Below are 20,928 nucleotides of genomic sequence, written 5' to 3' on the forward strand. Positions count from 1 at the left end.
AATACTGCACCAATGGCATGATCACTGGCATCACACATTAACTCAAATGGCAATGTCCAGTCTGGTGCAGAAATGACTGGTGCTGTGACCAGCTTAGCTTTCAGCGTTTCAAACGCCTGCAGGCATGCTGTGTCAAACACAAATGGCGTGTCAGCAGCTAGCAGATTGCTTAGAGGTTTTGCGATTTTTGAAAAATCCTTTATAAACCTCCTATAGAATCCTGCATGCCCCAGAAAGCTTCTGATTGCCTTAACATTGGCAGGTGGTGGTAATTTTTCAATTACCTCTATTTTTGCTTGATCCACCTCTATTCCCTTGTTTGATATTTTATGCCCAAGAACAATTCCTTCAGTCACCATGAAGTGACACTTTTCCCAGTTTAAAACTAGGTTGGTTTCTTGGCATCTTCTCAGAACAAGTTTCAGGTGATCAAGACAGGAGCTGAATGAGTCTCCATATACTGAGAAGTCATCCATGAAGACTTCCAGAAATTTTTCCACCATATCAGAGAAAATAGAGAGCATGCATCTCTGGAAGGTTGCAGGTGCATTGCATAGCCCAAAGGGCATCCTTCTATAAGCAAACACTCCGGATGGACATGTGAATGCTGTTTTCTCTTGATCCTGGGGATCTACTGCAATCTGGTTATAGCCTGAGTAGCCATCCAAAAAGCAGTAATAATCATGACCTGCTAGTCTCTCTAGCATCTGGTCTATGAATGGTAAAGGAAAATGATCCTTTCTGGTGGCTGTATTGAGCCTTCTGTAGTCAATACACATGCGCCACCCTGTAACTGTTCTTGTAGGAACCAGTTCATTTTTTTCATTATGAATCACTGTCATGCCTCCCTTTTTTGGGACGACTTGAACAGGGCTCACCAATGGGCTATCAGAAATGGGATAAATAATCCCAGCCTCTAGTAATTTGGTGACCTCTTTCTGTACCACTTCCTTCATGGCTGGATTTAGCCTCCTCTGTGGTTGAACCACTGGTTTGGCATTATCCTTCAATAGGATTTTGTGCATGCATCTAGCTGGGCTTATGCCCTTAAGGTCACCTATGGACCACCCAAGAGCTGTCTTGTGTGTCCTTAGCACTTGAATAAGTGCTTCCTCTTCCTGTGAATTTAAAGCAGAGCTTATGATCACTGGAAAAGTGTCACCTTCTCCTAGAAATGCATATTTCAAGGATGGTGGCAGTGGCTTGAGCTCTGGTTTAGGAGGTTTTTCCTCTTTCAGAAGAAAGTTCAAAGGCTCTTTCATGTCCCCTGAATCCTCCAAATCAGGCTGAACATCTTTAAAGATGTCTTCCAACTCTGATTCGAGACTCTCAGCCATGTTGATCTCTTCTACCAAAGAGTCAATAAGGTCAACTTTCATGCAGTCTGTTGATGTGTCTGGATGCTGCATGGCTTTGACAGCGTTCAACTTGAACTCGTCATCGTTGACTCTCAGGGTTATTTCCCCCTGTTGGACATCAATGAAGGATCGTCCAGTTGCTAGGAAGGTTCTTCCTAGAATGAGAGTGGCACTCTTGTGCTCCTCCATTTCCAGCACAACAAAGTCAGTGGGAAAGGCGAATGGCCCAACTCTGACAATCATGTCCTCAATCACGCCTGATGGGTATTTAGTGAAACCATCAGCAAGTTGGAGACATATCCGGGTTGGTTTAACTTCTTCAGTTAAGCCAAGCTTCCTGATAGTGGATGCAGGTATTAGGTTGATGCTTGCCCCAAGATCGCATAAAGCTGTCTTGGTGCAATCACCTTCTAATATGCATGGTATCAGAAAACTCCCAGGGTCTTTAAGCTTTTCAGGAAAGCTTTTCAGAATGACTGCACTGCATTCTTCAGTGAGGAGAACTCTTTCTGTTTCTCTCCACTCCTTTTTATGACTCAAGATCTCTTTCATGAACTTGGCATAAGAAGGTATTTGCTCAAGTGCCTCTGCAAATGGAATCTTTATTTCAAGAGTCCTTAGATAATCTGCAAAGCGAGCAAATTGCTTATCCTGCTCCTCTTTCCGGAGTTTTTGAGGATAAGGTATCTTGGCTTTATATTCCTCAACCTTAGTGGTTAAAGAAGCCTTTTTAGAGGAGTTGTTGTCAGCACTTGTGTGTGTCTGATCCCTCACTGGCAATTGAATGCCAGAGTCAGAAGCTGGAGTGACGTTAGACGCCAGCTCACTGTCTGTTCCTGGCGCCTGAACGCCAGAAATGTGCCCCTGTTGGGCGTTCAACGCCAGATTCTTGCCCATTTCTAGCGTTGAACGCCAATCCTGCCTTGTTTCTGGCGCTGAACGCCAGTTTTGGGCATGGTCTGGGTGTTCAGCGCCAGCCTTCCACCCATTTTCTGGTGTTTTAGTGCCAGAATTATTTTTCCCTGGGCTCTTACTGTCCTCAGGGGAATCTTTGGTGGGTTGCTCATTTCTTGAATTTTTGATGCCTTGAGGTGGGGTATTTAATGTTTTCCCACTTCTTAATTGAACTGCTTGGCATTCTTCTGCTATTTGCTTTGATAGCTGCTGCTTTGTTTGCTTAAACTGTTCTTCCATATGTATATTAGCTATCCTTGTCTCCTGTAACCTGTCTTTGAATTCAGCTAGCTGCTTTGTTAGAAAATCTAATTGCTGATTGAATTCAGCAGCTTGTTTTACAGTACTGAATTCAGCAGTTACTGTTTTAACCTCTTCATTCATGGAAGGGTTGCTGCTTAGATACAGATGCTGATTCTTGGCAACTGTATCAATGAGCTCTTGAGCTTCTTCAATTGTCTTTCTCATATGGATAGATCCACCAGCTGAGTAATCTAAAGACATCTGAGCTCCTTCTGCAAGCCCATAGTAGAAGATGTCTAACTGAACCCACTCTGAGAACATTTCAGAGGGGCATTTTCGTAGCATCTCTCTGTATCTCTCCCAGGCATCATAAAGAGATTCATTATCTCCTTGTTTAAAGCCTTGGATGTCCAGCCTTAGCTGTGTCATCCTTTTTGGAGGGAAATATTGATTCAGGAATTTTTCTGTCAGCTGTTTCCATGTTCTTATGCTGGCCTTAGGTTGGTTATTTAACCACCTCTTAGCTTGATCTTTTACAGCAAATGGAAACAGTAATAGTCTGTAGACATCCTGATCTATTTCCTTATCATGTACTGTGTCAGCAATTTGTAAAAATTGTGCCAGAAACTCTGTAGGTTCTTCCTGTGGAAGACCGGAATACTGGCAACTTTGCTGCACCATGATAATGAGCTGAGGATTCAACTCAAAGCTACTAACTCCAATGGAGGGTATGCATATGCTACTCCCATACGAAGCAGTAGAGGGGTTAGAATATGACCCCAAAGTCCTCCTGGACTGTCCATCTCCACTTATGTCCATGATGGATATATGGATATAACTTGGACTGATTTATCTTTTTATTTATTTTATTTTATAAGAAGTAAATACTTAAATAAAATAAAATAACTAAAAAGAATTTGAATTTTGAAATAATAAATTTTTTTTTTTCGTAAAAAAAAATTAAAAATAATTAGTTAAAAAAAAGGAAATTTTTGAAAAAGAGGGAAGATATTTTCGAAAATTAGAGAGAGAGAGTTAGTTAGGTAGTTTTGAAAAAGTTAAGAAACAAACAAAAAGTTAGTTAGTTAGTTGAAACAAATTTTGAAAAGATAAGAAGTTAGGAAGTTAGAAGAGATATTTTGAAAAGATATTTTTGAATTTAGTGAGGAGAGAGAAAAACAATAAGATAGTACAAGATTTAAAATTTTTAGATCTAATGCTCCTTGTTTTTGAAAATTTTGGAGGAAAAACACCAAGGAACACCAAACTTAAAAATTTTAAGATCAAGACACAAGGAAACTCAAGAACACTTTGAAGACTCACAAGAACACAAGAACATGAAGAAAGAACACCAAACTTAAAATTTTTTAGAAAACCAAACCAAAATTTTCGAAAATCAAAGGGAAATCAACAAGAAAACACCAAACTTAAAGTTTGGCACAAGATTTAATAAAATAATAAAAAAAATATTTTTGAAAAAGAAGGTTTTGAAAAGAGTATAAAAGATTCTAACCCAATTACCAAGAACACAGATTAACGCTCTAGCCAAATGAGTTATGGGACCTTCAAAAATTTTAAGAAAGATTATTTTTGAAAACACCAAACTTAAAGTTTGGCACAGGATTTAATAGAAAAATTATTTTTGAAAAAGGTTTTAAAAAATATGATAGCCAATTATCATGAACATAAACACCACGTTCTAAATAACTGAGCTATAAGTTTAAAGTATTTTAACAAGGGATAAATAGTAAAAGACTCTAAACCAAAAAAAAAGAAAGATTTTTCCTAATCTAAGCAACAAAATAATCCGTCAGTTGTTCAAACACGAACAATCCCCGGCAACGGCGCCAAAAACTTGGTGCACGAATTATGAATTACACTTTTCACAACGCGTACCACTAACCAGCAAGTGCACTGGGTCGTCCAAGTAATACCTTACGTGAGTAAGGGTCGAATCCCACGGAGATTGTTGGTTTGAAGCAATCTATGGTTATCTTGTAAATCTTAGTCAGGAAGTCAATTATGTTTATCAGTTGAATTGTGAATAACCAGTAGAGCATAAATTAAAAATTACTTGTTGTGCAGTAATGGAGAATATGTTGGAGTTTTGGAGATGCTTTGTCTTCTGAATCTCTGCTTTCCTCTGTCTTCTTGTTCACGCACGCACGTCCTCCTATGGCAAGCTGTGTGTTGGTGGATCACCGTTGTCAATGGCTACCTTCCATCCTTCCAGTGAAAACTATGCTCACGCACTCTGTCACAGCACGGCTAATCACCGGTTGGTTCTCGATCTGGTTGGAATAGGATTTACTATCCTTTTGCGTCTGTCACTAACGCCCAGCCTTCGCGAGTTTGAAGCTCGTCACAGTCATTCAATCCTTGAATCCTACTCGGAATACCACAGACAAGGTTTAGACTTTCCGGATTCTCATGAATGCCGCCATCAGTTCTAGCTTATACCACGGAGATTCTGATTAAGAGATCTCAGAGATACTCATTCAATCGGATATAGAACGGAGGTGGTTGTCAGGCACACGTTCATGGGTTGAGGAAGGTGATGAATGTCACTGATCATCACCTTCATCACAGTTAAGCGCGAATGAACATCTTAGATAGGAACAAGCGTGTTTGAATAGAAAACAGAAATACTTGCATTAATTCATCGAGACACAGCAGAGCTCCTCACCCCCAACAATGGGGTTTAGAGACTCATGCCGTCAGAGAATACAAAGTTTAGATCTGAAATGTCATGAGATCCAAAATAAGTCTCTAAAAGTTGTTTAAATACTAAACCAGTAGCCTAGGGTTACAAAATATGAGTGGACTATGATGGATGATGCAGAGATCCACTTCTGGGGCCCACTTGGTGTGCTGGGGCCCACTTGGTGTGTGCTGGGGCTGAGACTTTAAGCAATTCACGTGCAGAGGCCATTTGTGGAGTTGAACGCCAGTTTTTATGCCAGTTTGGGCGTTCAACTCCAGTTTTTTATCCTTTTCTGGCGCTGGACGCCAGAATTGGGCAGAGAACTGGCGTTAAACACCAGTTTACGTCGTCTATTCTTGTGCAAAGTATGGACTATTATAAATTGCTGGAAAGCCCTGGATGTCTACTTTCCAACGCAATTGGAAGCACGCCATTTCGAGTTCTGTAGCTCCAGAAAATCCACTTTGAGTGCAGGGAGGTCAGAATCCAACAGCATCAGCAGTCCTTTTTCAGCCTGAATCAGATTTTTGCTCAGCTCCTTCAATTTCAGCCAGAAAAATACCTGAAATTACAGAAAAACACAACTCATAGTAAAGTCCAGAAATATGAATTTTTCCTAAAAACTACTGGAAATAATCTAAAAACTAACTAAAACATACTCAAAACTATATGAAATTATCCCCAAAAAGCGTATAAAATATCCGCTCATCAGTCAACTAGTCCTACAGTAAGAAAAAGGAAAATTGGTTACTAATCAACAGTTCGGACAAATCAAGAGAACAGCTCGGACAAAAATGGATATAACTCAAACTAAAGCATACAAATGTTAGAAGGCAGGAACAGCAACAAAAGGAAACCCCAGGACTCACACCAAGGTCCAGGGACATCCTTTGGAGGCAATAACAGAATAAGGATTCATGAAAAATCTAAAGTCTACGTTTCGACATCTATCAAACAAGAAAACAACCCTCCTTCAATAGCGACACTTCGAAGAGAAAAGCTACAAATCACAAAGAGACATCAAAGTTACCATCTTTTCAATCTATCAGCAAACCAACAACATCAAGTCCTGAAAGATACAACCTTTTCACAAAACAGTTCACTACTTCAAGCGATAAATAGAAAAAAGATCAAAATCCTTCTCTAACAGAAAAACGAAGAAACCCTCACAGCACACAGTACAGCAATGATCAGATGCAACAAATTCAGAAAAAGATCCAAACTTTCCAAACATCAAACATGAATTCAAGCAAAACCAAAACTTCTTCAAAATCAGAATAATGCGAACACAAAAATGCGCGTCGCAATTAAAAGGAGTGAGAAAGACGCTCTACATTCAAATCATTAATAGGAGCTCTACAACGGGATCAACAAAGAGTGCTTGAGCTCGGCTTTTTCAAAAAGAGGTCGAGGTCTAAAAAGACACGACCTCAAAAGGAAGACCGCACTCAAGCAGGGGTGCTGTTCATGCCTTGGGTCGAGCTGTATGACCCGAGCTGGTTAAAGACAAGTCGACCGACCTCTTCGGATCAGGATTACCCGACCTCTTCATAAAATAGTTCGGCCAAATCGCTACGGAGGCCCAAGTAGGCCCAAACAGAGCAACACGACCCAAATCTAAAGGAAGCCCAAACCTAGAAAGATAAGGGCGGTTCCCTTAAAGATAAAGATGACTTCACTCAAAGATAAGATAAGATAACTATCTTATCTCAAGAGAAGATCACTCCACACCATTATAAATACACTGGAGTACCCAGGTATAACTCATACTCTGATTCTACAAAAAATCTGCTTAAAGCCCATGCTAACTTAAGCATTGGAGTTTCTTGTAGGTACCACCACCCTCCGATGACAAAGGATTAGTTACATCAGCACCACCTCCGCCTCCAACAAGTCGAACGTATCAGCTCCGGCCGCCACAACAGATCTCATCCGAGACCAATCTAACAGTTTCAGGTAACTCTCTGAACAATTATAATAATTTTATCAAATTAATATATTAGGAATATAAAATTAATGTATAGTCTTTATGAATTAAAATACTTACAAATTTTATTAAAATAATAATTTATCATGATAATAAAAATTTATCAACTTTTATTATTATAATAGACAACGAATATTAGAAATTTTGACAGTGAAACGAAAAATATATAATATAATAATAAAATAAATTTTATTATAATTTAATATAATAGAATCAAATTTAATAATATAATAGAAACGAATAAATACCATTATCATATCTTATTAAAAAAATTTCCAAATTCCAGTAGATGCACTTGCTCTCGCTGGGAAATGCGTGAATCCGCATCCCAATGATAAAGATAAATTATTATTTAATAAATTAATAAATATTTTTAAAAATTGAAATTTAATTTCATAAAAAATATAAATTAATTTTATATTTATTAAACATTAAATTAATTTGATAAAATTATGAAAATAATTTAATAAATTATTTTATTGAATCTTTTAATTTGTATAATTTTAGTAAATTAATTTAATTTTAAATAATATTAAATAAATTTATATTTTTATGATTAAAATTATTTTTATTTTTTATTTAAATAAAAATAATAATTTATTTTATTCTAGTAGAATAGAGCCATGCAGGTAACAATACCAAAAAAAAAAAAAATCATGTAGACGGACATGAGTTAATTGATTGTTACTTTTGTTCAGTGACTACAAAATGGTGCTCTACTTTTTTTATTTTAAAAAGGAAAAATTACCCTGAATTATTATTAGAGATATTTAATTATTAAAAAATATTTTTAATATTAAAATTATTAAAAAGAAATAATTTTTGTAATATTTAATAAAACTAAATAATTTTTAAAAAGATAAGCATATCTTTAATTTATTTATTTATTTATTTTTTTAATAAATATATCTTTTTTAATTGTCTATTATATTCACATCTTTATTAATACACTTTTATTTATAACAAACAATTATTATTGTAAATCACTAATTCACCATTAATAAATAACTTCATTGTTCTACTGTACTCCCAAAATCCAACACAACAACATAAAAATAATAAAAAAGTTATTTTTTATTTTCATTAACTTTTTAAAACTTGAAACGTAAATGTAAATTATAACTCACTTTATTATGAACATAAAATATATTATTATTTTTTTTGTTATAATTATTTATACACGTTTTTAAATTAATTTTGTTGCTTCATTTTAATTTGTAAGGGATTAATTTTGATATTGTTGTTAGCTAATATAAATCTTGTCTTTATTATTAATTAACCTTGTCAAATTAAATTTCATTATAAAATTTAACAATTACGATCAATATAAAAACTTTACAGAGTAATTTTTTCTTAAAAAAATTTAATCTCAGTAGCTCTTATATCTTGACACATAGCATGACATGCTTTTTTATAAGGTAAGCACCTTAAAATTTTCTAAAAAATTAATGAAGACAATTACTGGCACCTAATATTAGAAAAATAGAAAAGGATGATCAAAGGACATCTTATCTTTTTTTTTTTTTTTGGGGGCTAAGCTGTCTTAGAATGGAGCATCAAGCACGCGTGAAGTATCCAGAAAATTTATACTACTCATTAATTAGACTTTATTATTTTATTTATTTTCTTTCTCTGTTAAGTATTATATACTACTCCATTTATACCGGATTGCTTTGATCCTGATAAATGAAAAAGATAACTCACCAAAATCATAATGGGAAAGCAAATTAAAAAGTCTATTTTGCCCACGTGAGAACGAGTCTAAAAAATAATAACACATTGGAGCGAACGGCAATTCATCGCCAGTATCAATATCTCATATTCTCATTTTGCAGATTGCATGCCCTTAATTATATATATTTAAACATTCAACGCGGTTAGACAGATTAAAGAAACATAATCATGGTGATGATGATGGAGATATTGATTAAAAAAACAAAGAAGAAATAATAGAGGCCGGTAATGTGAAAATGATTTGATAATTTGAGTAGGGAAACAGGTATGCTTAAATCAATAAAGAGCAAATCAGCAAATACATTTTATAGAAGACAGGTAAATTATTAAAAATATATTCGAATAATTTTATCGTAAATGAAAATGTATCTGAATTTTTCTATTAATAAAAATACTCTTAAATAATTTAAAATGCGATAAAAAATTTAACATTAAATATATATTTCTCAAAAAATATTTTAGAAATTAAATTTTGATGTAATTTTTTACAAATAAAATTAAAAAAATGAGATATTTTTATTCTTAAAATTTGATGATTTTTTGTTAATTATATATTTTTTTATTTTTTTAAAATATTATTAGTTGTTGACAAAGAAATAAAAAAATATATATTTAACGAAAAATGACCAAATTTTAAAGATAAAAATATCTCACTTTTCTAATTATTTTTATAAAAAACTGCAATAAAATTTAGTCTCTAAAATATTTTTTTAAAAATACATATTTAATGTTAAATTTTTTATCATATTTTAAAATTATTTAAAAATATTTTTTTCTATAACATAAAATTTAAGTATATTTTTTTCAACAATAGAATTGTTCGTATATATTTTTAGTAATTCACCCTGGATGATAATCAATAAACAGTGAATCTTAACTTTAGTCTTATATATGTAGGCCATTTTTGAAAATAAAAATCTTTTTTTTTTTGTAGATGAGAAAACACAAATTATATTAATCTAAAACAATAATTTTATTCCTTCAAGCGTTATTCTGACATAGTACTCTTTCAACAACCAATACGTGTTTTTTTATTAATTAAAAAAAATTAATTATCAACACTAACATTTTTATAATTTTTTTTTGGTTTATGAATAGTATTATCAACATTTTTATTATTATTTATGATCTTTTCTAAACATATCATGTTAATTAAGTGTTTTAGATATAACACTTAATTAACATAATATAAAATAATTAATATACACAAATAATAAGTTTAAATAATTATTTATTTATTTTTTTGGAAATATAATAGTAGATAAAATGTTAGTATATATAGTAATTTAATAAAAATTTATCGGTCTTTATAGTTTTGTTCATACCCTGACCCAATAAATAGGACCCAGGATCCACGCAAAGAAGCCCAACCCAAAGGGGTTGGCCCTCCCCCAGTACCGGCCTTCATCCCCAGAAGTCGGTACTGAACACGACCTACTCCAAAGAAGTCGGATACGAGGGTTAGCTGGCAGATAACACTCATTCGAATGAGTAACCGCCCCTAGAAACTCTCTAACCACTTCATAGAGCCATATCTTAACCTCCCTAAGATATGGGAACGGTTATCCACCTAAAAAGGTGGCACTACTTCAGCGGTGGTTATTGGTTCACCTCCATAAATACCCTGACATCCCTCAGGTATCACTAAGCCCAATACATTCTCAACTTGCTCACACTCTTGCTAACTTAGGCATTGGAGTGTCATTGCAGGTACCACCCCCCATTCTCCCAGACGCGCAAGTCGAACGGAGGAACACCGAGTTTCAGGTGCACCAGCTGGCCACCTCCCTCACACGTTTGGGTCAACCAACGTCATCCGGCCCACTAATCTCCGGTTACCCATCGTAACATTGGCGCCGTTGCCGGGGACCCGAGAGATTGACCAGTGATGGCGGAAAGATCCCCTGAAGAAGGTCATGTGGAGACAGATTCTGATCAAGAGAATTTGAACACCGGAAACAATGAAGCAGATCAGAACCTCCACCAGGAAGCTAATGATCAAAATAAGGAAGGTACTTCCGGAATCAAAAATCCGAAGGCAAACTCTTCGGAGGGGCGCGAGTCAGAAAAAGAAGGACCCCCTCTCGCTAGTGAGCTTATGGGGCTAATTCACAGCCGCCTCGAGCAGCTAGAGCAGGAGCGGGAACGACAAAGGGAAGCTGAAAAGAACCTAAAAGAGGAGATGGAGCGACGAAAAGAGTTAGAAAGAAAACTCTTAAAGTTAGAATCCTCCCTCAAGGGTCGGAATTCCCAAGGCGATAGAGAAGATTCTCCCATAGGAGAGAAAGATCCGTTTAGCGAGGACATAATGAGGGCAAAAGTTCCGAGAAACTTTAGAAGCCCCGATATGGACCTCTACGATGAAACCACCGATCCAAAGCATCATCTGAGCAACTTTAAAAGTCGGATGTATCTGACCGACGCTTCAGACGCTACGCGATGCAAAGCTTTCCCGACAACCTTGTCCAAAGCAGCGATGAAGTGGTTCGACAGTCTCCCTCCGAGGTCAATTACCAGTTTTGAAGACCTCTCAAGAAAATTCTTGATGAGGTTCTCCATCCAGAAGGACAAAGTAAAACATGCACCAAGCCTCCTGGGAATAAAATAGGAGGTCGGGGAGTCCTTACGGGCCTATATGGAAAGATTCAACAAAGCATGTTTGGAGATTCAAGACCTGCCCACCGAAGCGGTCATCATGGGGCTAGTCAATGGTCTTAGAGAAGGTCTCTTCTCACAGTCCATATCAAAAAGACACCCCACCTCTTTAAATGATGTACAGGAAAGAGCTGAAAAGTACATCAATATGGAAGAAAACGCTAGGCTAAGAGACCCGAGTTTGCGAATCGGACCCCCTCCCTCAACGAAAGAAAGGGAGAGGGAAGCGAAGAAGAAGGAAGAGCTCGGCCTTGATAGGCCAAGAAAATATCACTCTTATACTCCATTGAAAGTTCCTGTAGTAGACGTATACAGAGAAATTTGCAATACTGAAAGGCTGCCTCCCCCCAGACCCATCAAGAATAAAAAAGGGGGGAGCCGCAGTGATTACTGCGAGTACCATAAGATATATGGACACTCCACAAACGACTGTTACGACCTTAAAAATGTGATAGAAAAGCTAGCCAGAGAAGGTCGGCTTGACAGATATCTCATAGAAAGGTCGGATGGTCATGGAAAAAGAAAGCGAGAAGATGCGGATAGAAGAGATCCACCGCCACAAACTCCGGAGAGACATATCCATATGATCTCAGGAGGATTTGCGGGAGGGGGACTCACAAAATCCTCCCGAAAAAGACACCTCAAGAGAGTCTACCAGGTCGAAGAGGGGTCCCCCGATCTTCCGACCATTTCATTCACAAAGGAAGACGGGCGAGGAGTAATCCCTGGGCACGATGACCCAGTGGTAATTACTATGATCCTGGCAAATGCCCATCTACACAGAACCCTAGTAGACCAAGGAAGCTCAGCAGACATCCTCTTTAAGCCCGCTTTCGACAAGCTAGGTTTAGATGAGAAAGAGTTAAGAGCCTACCCCGACACCTTATACGGATTAGGTGACACGCCGATAAAGCCACTAAGATTTTTACCCCTCCACACCACCTTTGGAAAGGGGGAAAAGTCAAAGACTCTGAGCATAGACTTCATAGTCATCGATGTGGGGTCGGCTTATAATGCTTTAATCGGCAGGGCTACCCTTAACCGACTTGGAGCGGTGGTATCGACGCCCCACCTATGCATGAAGTTCCCGACCTCGTCGGGAATAGCGACGGTGAGGGGAGATCAGAAGCTGGCAAGGAAGTGCTACAATGAAAGCCTAAACCTGAGAGGAAAAGGCAGAGAAGTCCACACAATAGAACTCGGGGGAGCAAGGGTTAAAGAAGAGCTACGACCACAGCCCGGGGGAAAAACTGAGGAAATTCAGGTCGGCGAAGAGGAAGGAAAAAACACTCACATAGGAGCCAACCTAGGGGAAACCCTAAGACAAGGGTTGACTAGGCTCCTAAGAGATAACTCCGATCTCTTCGCCTGGAAGGCCTCCGACATGCTTGGGATAGATCCCGAGCTAATGTCTCACAAGCTCTCGGTCAACTCAGGGTCTCGACCTGTACAGCAAAGAAGACGCAAGCTCGGCCCAGAGCGAGCCCTAGTAGTAGAAGAACAAGTGCAGGTGCTCCTAGAAGCCGGCTTCATCAGAGAAGTCAAATACCCAACATGGCTAGCCAATGTAGTGCTAGTCAAAAAACAAAATGGTAAATGGAGAATGTGCGTCGACTACACCGACTTAAATAAGGCATGTCCCAAGGACCCCTATCCACTACCAAGCATTGACGCCCTAGTGGACTCTAGCTCGGGGTATCAATACCTGTCATTCATGGACGCCTACTCAGGATATAACCAAATCCCGATGTACGAACCAGACCAGGAAAAAACATCATTCATCACGCCCAGAGCCAACTATTGCTACGTGGTCATGCCATTTGGATTGAAAAATGCAGGGGCCACATACCAGAGGCTGATGAATAAGGTGTTTGCCCCCCACTTAGGGAGCTTAATGGAAGCCTATGTCGACGATATGCTGGTAAAAACCAAGGAAGAAGTGGACCTCCTATCCGACCTCTCACAAGTCTTTGATACCATAAGGTTGCACAGGATGAGACTAAACCCTGCAAAGTGCGCCTTCGCAGTGGAGGCAGGAAAATTTCTAGGATTCATGCTAACACAAAGAGGGATCGAAGCCAATCCCGACAAGTGTAGAGCTATCCTAGAGATGAAAAGCCCGACTTGTTTGAGAGAAGTCCAACAGCTGAATGGCCGACTAACAGCTCTCTCCAGATTTCTGGCAGGATCAGCATTAAGATCCCTTCCACTATTCTCCCTACTAAAAAAGGGGCACCAGTTTGAGTGGACCCCCGAATGCGAGGAGGCGTTCCAGGAGTTCAAAAAGTTTTTGAGCCAGCCTCCTATCTTGACCCGACCTATAGCCGGAAAAGACCTCATCCTATACCTCTCCGTGGCAGACAGGGCTGTCTCAGCAGCCTTGATAAGAGAAGAGGAGGTCAGGCAACACCCAATCTACTTCATCAGTAAAGTTCTACAGGGCCCTGAGCTAAGGTACCACAAATTAGAAAAGTTTGCCTACTCCTTAGTAATAGCCTCTCGAAGGCTACGGCCTTACTTTCAGGCTCACACAATAAGAGTCCGCACGAACCAACCCATGAAGCAGATCCTCCAAAAAACGGATATTGCAGGAAGAATGGTACAATGGGCAATAGAGCTCTCCGAGTTCGACTTAAAGTATGAAACTCGGACGGCGATTAAAGCCCAGTGCCTCGCCGACTTCGTTGCTGAATATGCAGGGGATCAAGAGAACAAACCGACTACCTGGGAACTCTACGTGGATGGATCCTCCAATAAAACAGGAAGCGGCGCAGGCATAATATTGGTAGATGAAAGGGGAACCCAGATAGAAGTTTCCCTCAAGTTCGAATTCCCAGCTTCAAATAATCAGGCAGAATACGAAGCCTTGATCGCAGGATTGACGCTGGCTGAAGAAGTCGGTGCTACGAAAGTGATGGTATACAGCGACTCCCAGGTGGTGACCTCTCAAATAAGTGGGGAGTACCAGGCAAAAGACCCAACTATGAAAAGGTACTTGGAGAAAGCCTCGGAGCTCTTGGGGCGCTTTGCAGAAACCGAGGTGAAGCACATAACTCGGGATCTAAACAGCAGAGCAGACGCCCTATCCAAGCTAGCAAGTACCAAGCCCGGAGGAAATAACAGAAGCTTGATTCAAGAGACCCTCCAGGAACCCTCAGTGGTAAAAACAGAAGACACACTAGAAGTCTTTGAAGTGGTCGGATTAAACCTCGGATGGATGAACCCCTTAGTCGAATACCTAAAATTCGACATCCTCCCTAAGGAGGAAAAAGAAGCCCAGAAAATCCGAAGGGAAGCACAACATTATACTTTGGTGAAAAATGTTCTCTACAGAAGGGGGATATCAACACCATTGTTAAAGTGTGTACCGACCTTAAAAACCACCGAGGTGTTGGAGGAGGTACATAGCGGAATCTGCGGGAACCATCTCGGAGCCAGGTCATTGGCCAGGAAAGTAATCCGAGCTGGATTTTACTGGCCAACCTTACAGAAAGATGCCACAGAATTTGTGAAAAAGTGCCAGCCATGCCAAATGCATGCAAATTTCCACGTGGCTCCCCCAGAAGAGCTCATTAGTATCACTTCTCCATGGCCCTTTGCAAAATGGGGAATGGATTTGTTAGGTCCTTTTCCCCAAGCGCCAGGACAAGTTAAATACCTAATAGTGGGAATAGATTACTTCACAAAGTGGATAGAAGCAGAACCACTGGCCACCATCACTGCACAGAGGAGTCGGAGGTTCCTCTACAAAAATATAATCACAAGGTATGGGATACCTTATTCCATTACCACAGATAACGGAACCCAGTTCACCGACTCCACCTTTAGAAGCCTGGTAGCCAGTATGAAAATTAAACACCAGTTCACCTCGGTGGAACACCCACAAGCCAATGGGCAAGCCGAAGCAGCCAACAAAGTCATTCTGGCAGGACTGAAGAAAAGGTTACAAGACGCGAAAGGGGCTTGGGCTGAAGAGCTCCAACAAGTACTATGGGCTTACAAAACAACTCCCCAATCCGCCACTGGAGAAACACCCTTCCGACTAGTCTATGGCGTAGAAGCCATGATCCCAATAGAGGTCAATGAGCAAAGCCCAAGAGTGATTTTCCACGATGAGATCAGGAATATACAGGGACATAAAGAAGAACTCGACTTGCTCCCTGAAGTCCGAGAAGAAGCTCAGATAAGAGAAGCAGCATTGAAACAAAGGATGACTACAAGAAAGTCATTCGAAGGAGTTTCACCCCAGATGACTTAGTCTTAATCAGAAACGACATTGGGGTCAACAAACCTGGGGAGGGAAAGCTCGCCGCCAATTGGAAAGGACCATACAAAATCAAGGAGGTCTTAGGAAAAGGCTATTATAAGGTGACCGACTTAGGCGGCACCGAGTTACCAAGGTCATGGCATGCTTGTAATATGAAAAGGTACTACAGTTAAAAGCAAACCCTACTCCCTGATGTACTCTTTTCCCAGCTTCATGATTTTTTCCCAGAATCAAAGGGTTTTTTCTGAAGAAGGGTTTTTAACGAGGCATCACAGTAGGGGCTAAGGGAAATAAATTAGCAAAAGCCCTTAGTAGCAATAAGGTACCTCCTCAATTAATAAAGAACTCTTCCATTTTAAAAATCTCTTTCAAAATTCCCTTTTAAATTTTCTTTCTACGAAACGCGCCGATTTAAGCTCGACAAAACGTAAAAATCCCATGAACCGACCTAGATGGTCATCAGGATAAAACGACGAGGTACAAGTCGGTGTAAAGAGGCTATAGAAGTCGATCATGATAAACTCGGGATCGGTCCGACTCACAGGGCGGAATGCGAAACCGAGTACAATTAAAGTGAATCGCAAAAGTAGCCTAAGTCACGAAAAACTCAATAAAACAAAATTGAGTACTAGGAATACCAAAAGAGATAAGGAAAAACTAAGAAAAAAGGCTGCTTTGAGAATCAAGGGAATTCAGAAAAGCAAGCAGGTCCCAAAGAAAAGGTTTTCTCCACAAAAGATCAAAGAGTCAAATAAACCACGAAAAGCATGCGCGCATAAGGTAACTCAAAACCCTTATCCAAAAAAGGCATTTATTTAACGCTAAATTAAACCCCTATTAAAAGGGGGCATCACTGTTTTGTTTACGGCCTTAAAAGGCCAAAATTGTTCAAAACACCAAACAAATAAATATAAAGAGTTCAAAAAAGAGGGGCCCACAAGCCGGGCCCCGATAGCCAAAAATCACTTTTTTAGATCACCACCAGCAGGATCAGGGGGAACGCCAGGGGTAGGAGTTGAAGAGGAAGTCGGAGGAACGGTAGAAGAACTCGGAGCGTCCTTAGAGCGAGGAGGGGACTCTACGATCCTCTGCCCCCGAGTCTTTAAATCAGACTCAGATTCCACTATGGGGACAGGAGGATCCACGATGGCACCATCAATAACAACCTTATCAGGGTCCAAAGGAGAAAGGTCCAAGTCAGGAGCAATAACCCCGACCTGTTCCTTGAAAATCCTCCAGGCTTCATCAGCACCATCCGCAATAGAGTCCTCCAACTCGGTGTAGGCCTTCCGAGCGTTCAGTAAGTCGTTCTTTACAGACACAAGATCAGCAAATAAACTATTGTAGCTGGCTTGCGCTGCCTTCCTCAACTCCACCTCCATGTTGCATTGGGCTTGCAACTTCTGCCCCTTCTCTCGGAGGCTGTTCCTCTCCCCCTCCAGTTTGGCGACTTTCCCCTCCAACTCCTTCTCATGCTCCTGATATATACGGAGCCTACCCTCCAGCTCCTCGACCCTCGAGGTCGTCCCTAAAGAGCTGATGGGAGTCTTCTCAAATATATCCAAGAGTTTGCCACAAACCCCCGCCGTCTTGAGACTCTCCTCAACCACAGTAGTGAGGTAGTGCCGAACAGAAACATCATCCATACTCATACGAGCATGAGGATAGATGTTCTTTCGGACGAACGCAAGAGCGTCCGCCTCACCAGAAGCGCCAGACTCTAAGGTCTTGCGCTTCTTTGGCTCTGGTTCGGGAGTAGGTCGGACGGAAGGGGGTGGCAGAGAGGAAGCAGAGGAAGAAATTACGATAGGCTGAGAAGGAGTCCCAACGTTCCGAGGAGGAGGAGGAGGAGAGACAACCATCCTAACACCTCCAGACCTGGCTCGAGACTTTGCCTTGGCTTCCTGAACCCTCTGGTAAGACTCTTGAGCGTTTTTCTTTGCCATCTCTACAAAAAACAAATTGGTAGCCGAAATCAGACAAAGTCGGTAAAAGAAATTGCAAGTCGGAAACAAGCAAGAAACGCAAAAAGCTACCTAATTGTGACTGGACAAAGGACGGCGACCCCTGGAGAAATTTTTTAGTATCCAAGTATGGGGCCCTCCCCCACGCTTCTCGGAGGAACCCCACAATGGCTGCTTCTACCTCAGTTAAATCATCCAGACCATATTTCTCGCAAGGGGAGGCCTCCAGCCAATATAAAGGAAATCGGGGAGAAGAATGATCATCCAGGAAAAAGGGGTGGTGACCCTCTACAGCTTGCACTTTGAAAAAGTAGTTCTTGAAGTCATGAAAGGACTCGTCAAAAAGGGTAAAAAGTCTCCGACCTTGTATGGCTCGGAACGACACCCACTGTTGTTTATTGTTTAGCCCACTGAAGGGTTTTGTCATATGGAAAAGATGGAAGAAAATCTTTAAAGAAGTCGGGAACTCTAAAGCCTGGCTGACAAATTGATAAATTTTCAAAAAACCCCAAGAGTTGGGGTGAAGCTGGGTGGGAGCGACTCGACAGTGACGCAAAACAGATATCTCAAAATTCGAAAAAGGAAGAAAAACACCCAAACGGGTGATCATGCACTCGTACATAAAGAAAAAATGAGGGGCCGCCTCATCGACTCTTCCAAAACAAACCCGGTCTTCAGGACCCGGGACTACCAATTCATATTTTGGTTCGTCATCCTCAGAAGTACAAATTCTGTGATGAGTGCGAAGGTTGGTAATGAACTCAGAATCGACTGAGGGCTCCTCCCCTAAGACCGTGACATCAACCCAGTGAGAGAGAGCATCTACAGAAGCCATTTCTTTTTATAAAAAAGGGGGGTAACAAACCTACAAGGGGAAAAGAAATGTCACCAACACGGTCTCTAAAGGGAGGAGGATGCGAAACTAAAGTCTACAAATCAAATTTATCTACAAAGGCATATTAAAGAACTAACCTTTATCCGGAAATAAGGGTTGGAAGCAAAAAGCCTTTGAAGACGCAAGAACGCAGCACGAACGAAGGCAAGGAAAATTTGAAAGATCGCAGAAACGAAACAACGAAAGAGAGGGAAAATATTTATAAGAACGTTAGGGGCATAACGGTAAAATCGGGGCAATCATTAATAAGGATGCACCGTTACCAAGGCTATTAAATCCCTACGCACACCCCTAACGGACACGACGCTTGATTAGACGTAACTGTCAGAACCAAAAGGTCACGAAAAATCACGTCGGTTTTCAAACCATCACATCGGTCCTCTCACAAATCGGCTACGACCCCGAGTTGAATACTCGAACCCAACTCTTAAAAATAAATTGGGCTCGAGTAGGGGCACTGTTCATACCCTGGCCCAATAAATAGGACACAGGATCCACGCAAAGAAGCCCAACCCAAAGGGGTTGGCCCTCCCCCAGTACCGGCCTTCATCCCCAGAAGTCGGTACTGAACACGACCTACTCCAAAGAAGTCGGATACGAGGGTTAGCTGGCAGATAACACTCATTCGAATGAGTAACCGCCCCTAGAAACTCTCTAACCACTTCATAGAGCCATATCTTAACCTCCCTAAGATATGGGAACGGTTATCCACCTAAAAAGGTGGCACTACTTCAGCGGTGGTTATTGGTTCACCTCCATAAATACCCTGACATCCCTCAGGTATCACTAAGCCCAATACATTCTCAACTTGCTCACACTCTTGCTAACTTAGGCATTGGAGTGTCATTGCAGGTACCACCCCCCATTCTCCCAGACGCGCAAGTCGAACGGAGGAACACCGAGTTTCAGGTGCACCAGCTGGCCACCTCCCTCATACGTTTGGGTCAACCAACGTCATCTGGCCCACTAATCTCCGGTTACCCATCGTAACAAGTTTAATTAAATTTGTAATTAATCTTTTATTATTTAAAATTTATAATTAAGTTCTTATATTTGATAAAAAAATTATTAAGTTCTTACTAATTTTTTTTCCATTAAAAATGATGAAAATTTCTTAAAAGATTTATTATTGTGTTTAATATAAAATGAATGATAAAATATTTCAAAAACAATTATTTTAGGATTACTACAATTTCATATGTACAACTATTTGAGTTAACAAATGTTTTGTTGTATATTATATATAATAAAGTTTATTTTAAAACAGAAAGTTTGTATACACACTCTTCCATTATGTATAGTAGAAATAGAAGTAGATATCTCCATAATATATAATAGATTATATATATTAGATAAAAAAAAATATGGATAAGACTTACCATTTGAAAAGAAAAATGCATATACTTATATCCGAACACATTTATTCATATTATAAAGAAAAACATTTCTGTTTAGTACCCAAATTTTCTCTTCAATTTTTTTAAACACTTGTAATCAGATACTATAAACTCTAAACACAGCAACCTAATATATTTATCGGAATTACCCAAATAACCTCGTTTCCTTTCTTTTCAATATTTAATGTCTGTTATTTTGTAAGTATATGTAATAATATTTAGTTAAAAAATTGAAAAGAATATATATTCAGAAGACATTGAAAAGGGAAATCCAGATATTTATTACTTTTACAATTTTAATCTTTTATATTTAAAATTTATTATATTAATCTTTAGATTATTTTTAGTATTGAGTCAACGAATAAAATGTTGAATTAGTTTTAACTTGTCACATTAAAAATAAATAACGCTATTTCATTTTTAAAAATAAGAAGAGATAAAAAATTTACACATCATATAAATATTTTTTTTGTCTATTTGTTTAAATGTCAAAATAAAATGCTGCTGTTTATTAGTGATAATTTAAAATTAGTTCAGCATTTTATTTGCTGATTTAGTGCTAAAAGAAATTTAAGCTATGTTTGGTTCTGAAAATAATATAAGACACTGAAAATAAAATATAAATAATAAAAATATAAAAATTAATTTTATTATATTTTGTTTGGTGATAAATTAGAACAAATTATAAAAATTTAATTTATTTTTATATTTTTTCAATAAAATAAAAAAATATAATTATAAAAAATTAATAAAAATAATAAAAAATAACT

General features: G+C 39.0%; 1 protein-coding gene across 1 annotated transcript; it reads right to left on the reverse strand.

The window, feature by feature from the left end:
* Window positions 1-16,864: 16,864 nt before the first annotated feature.
* On the reverse strand, window positions 16,865-18,562 carry LOC148550529 (uncharacterized). Its single transcript, XM_088494096.1, has one exon. It carries the CDS (start codon window positions 17,846-17,848, stop codon window positions 16,865-16,867), a length of 984 nt encoding a protein of 327 aa, XP_088350222.1. The 5' UTR covers window positions 17,849-18,562.
* Between the last annotated feature and the right edge of the window lie 2,366 nt (window positions 18,563-20,928).

The sequence above is a fragment of the Arachis ipaensis genome, chromosome B7 (genome assembly GCF_059453495.1).
Source record: "Arachis ipaensis isolate K30076 ecotype BB chromosome B7, ASM5945349v1, whole genome shotgun sequence".
Lineage (NCBI taxonomy): Eukaryota > Viridiplantae > Streptophyta > Magnoliopsida > Fabales > Fabaceae > Arachis > Arachis ipaensis.

Bases quoted from the DNA above. Each gene is read 5' to 3' on its own strand.
- LOC148550529 (XM_088494096.1), bottom strand. From the start codon at position 17,848: ATGGCAAAGAAAAACGCTCAAGAGTCTTACCAGAGGGTTCAGGAAGCC.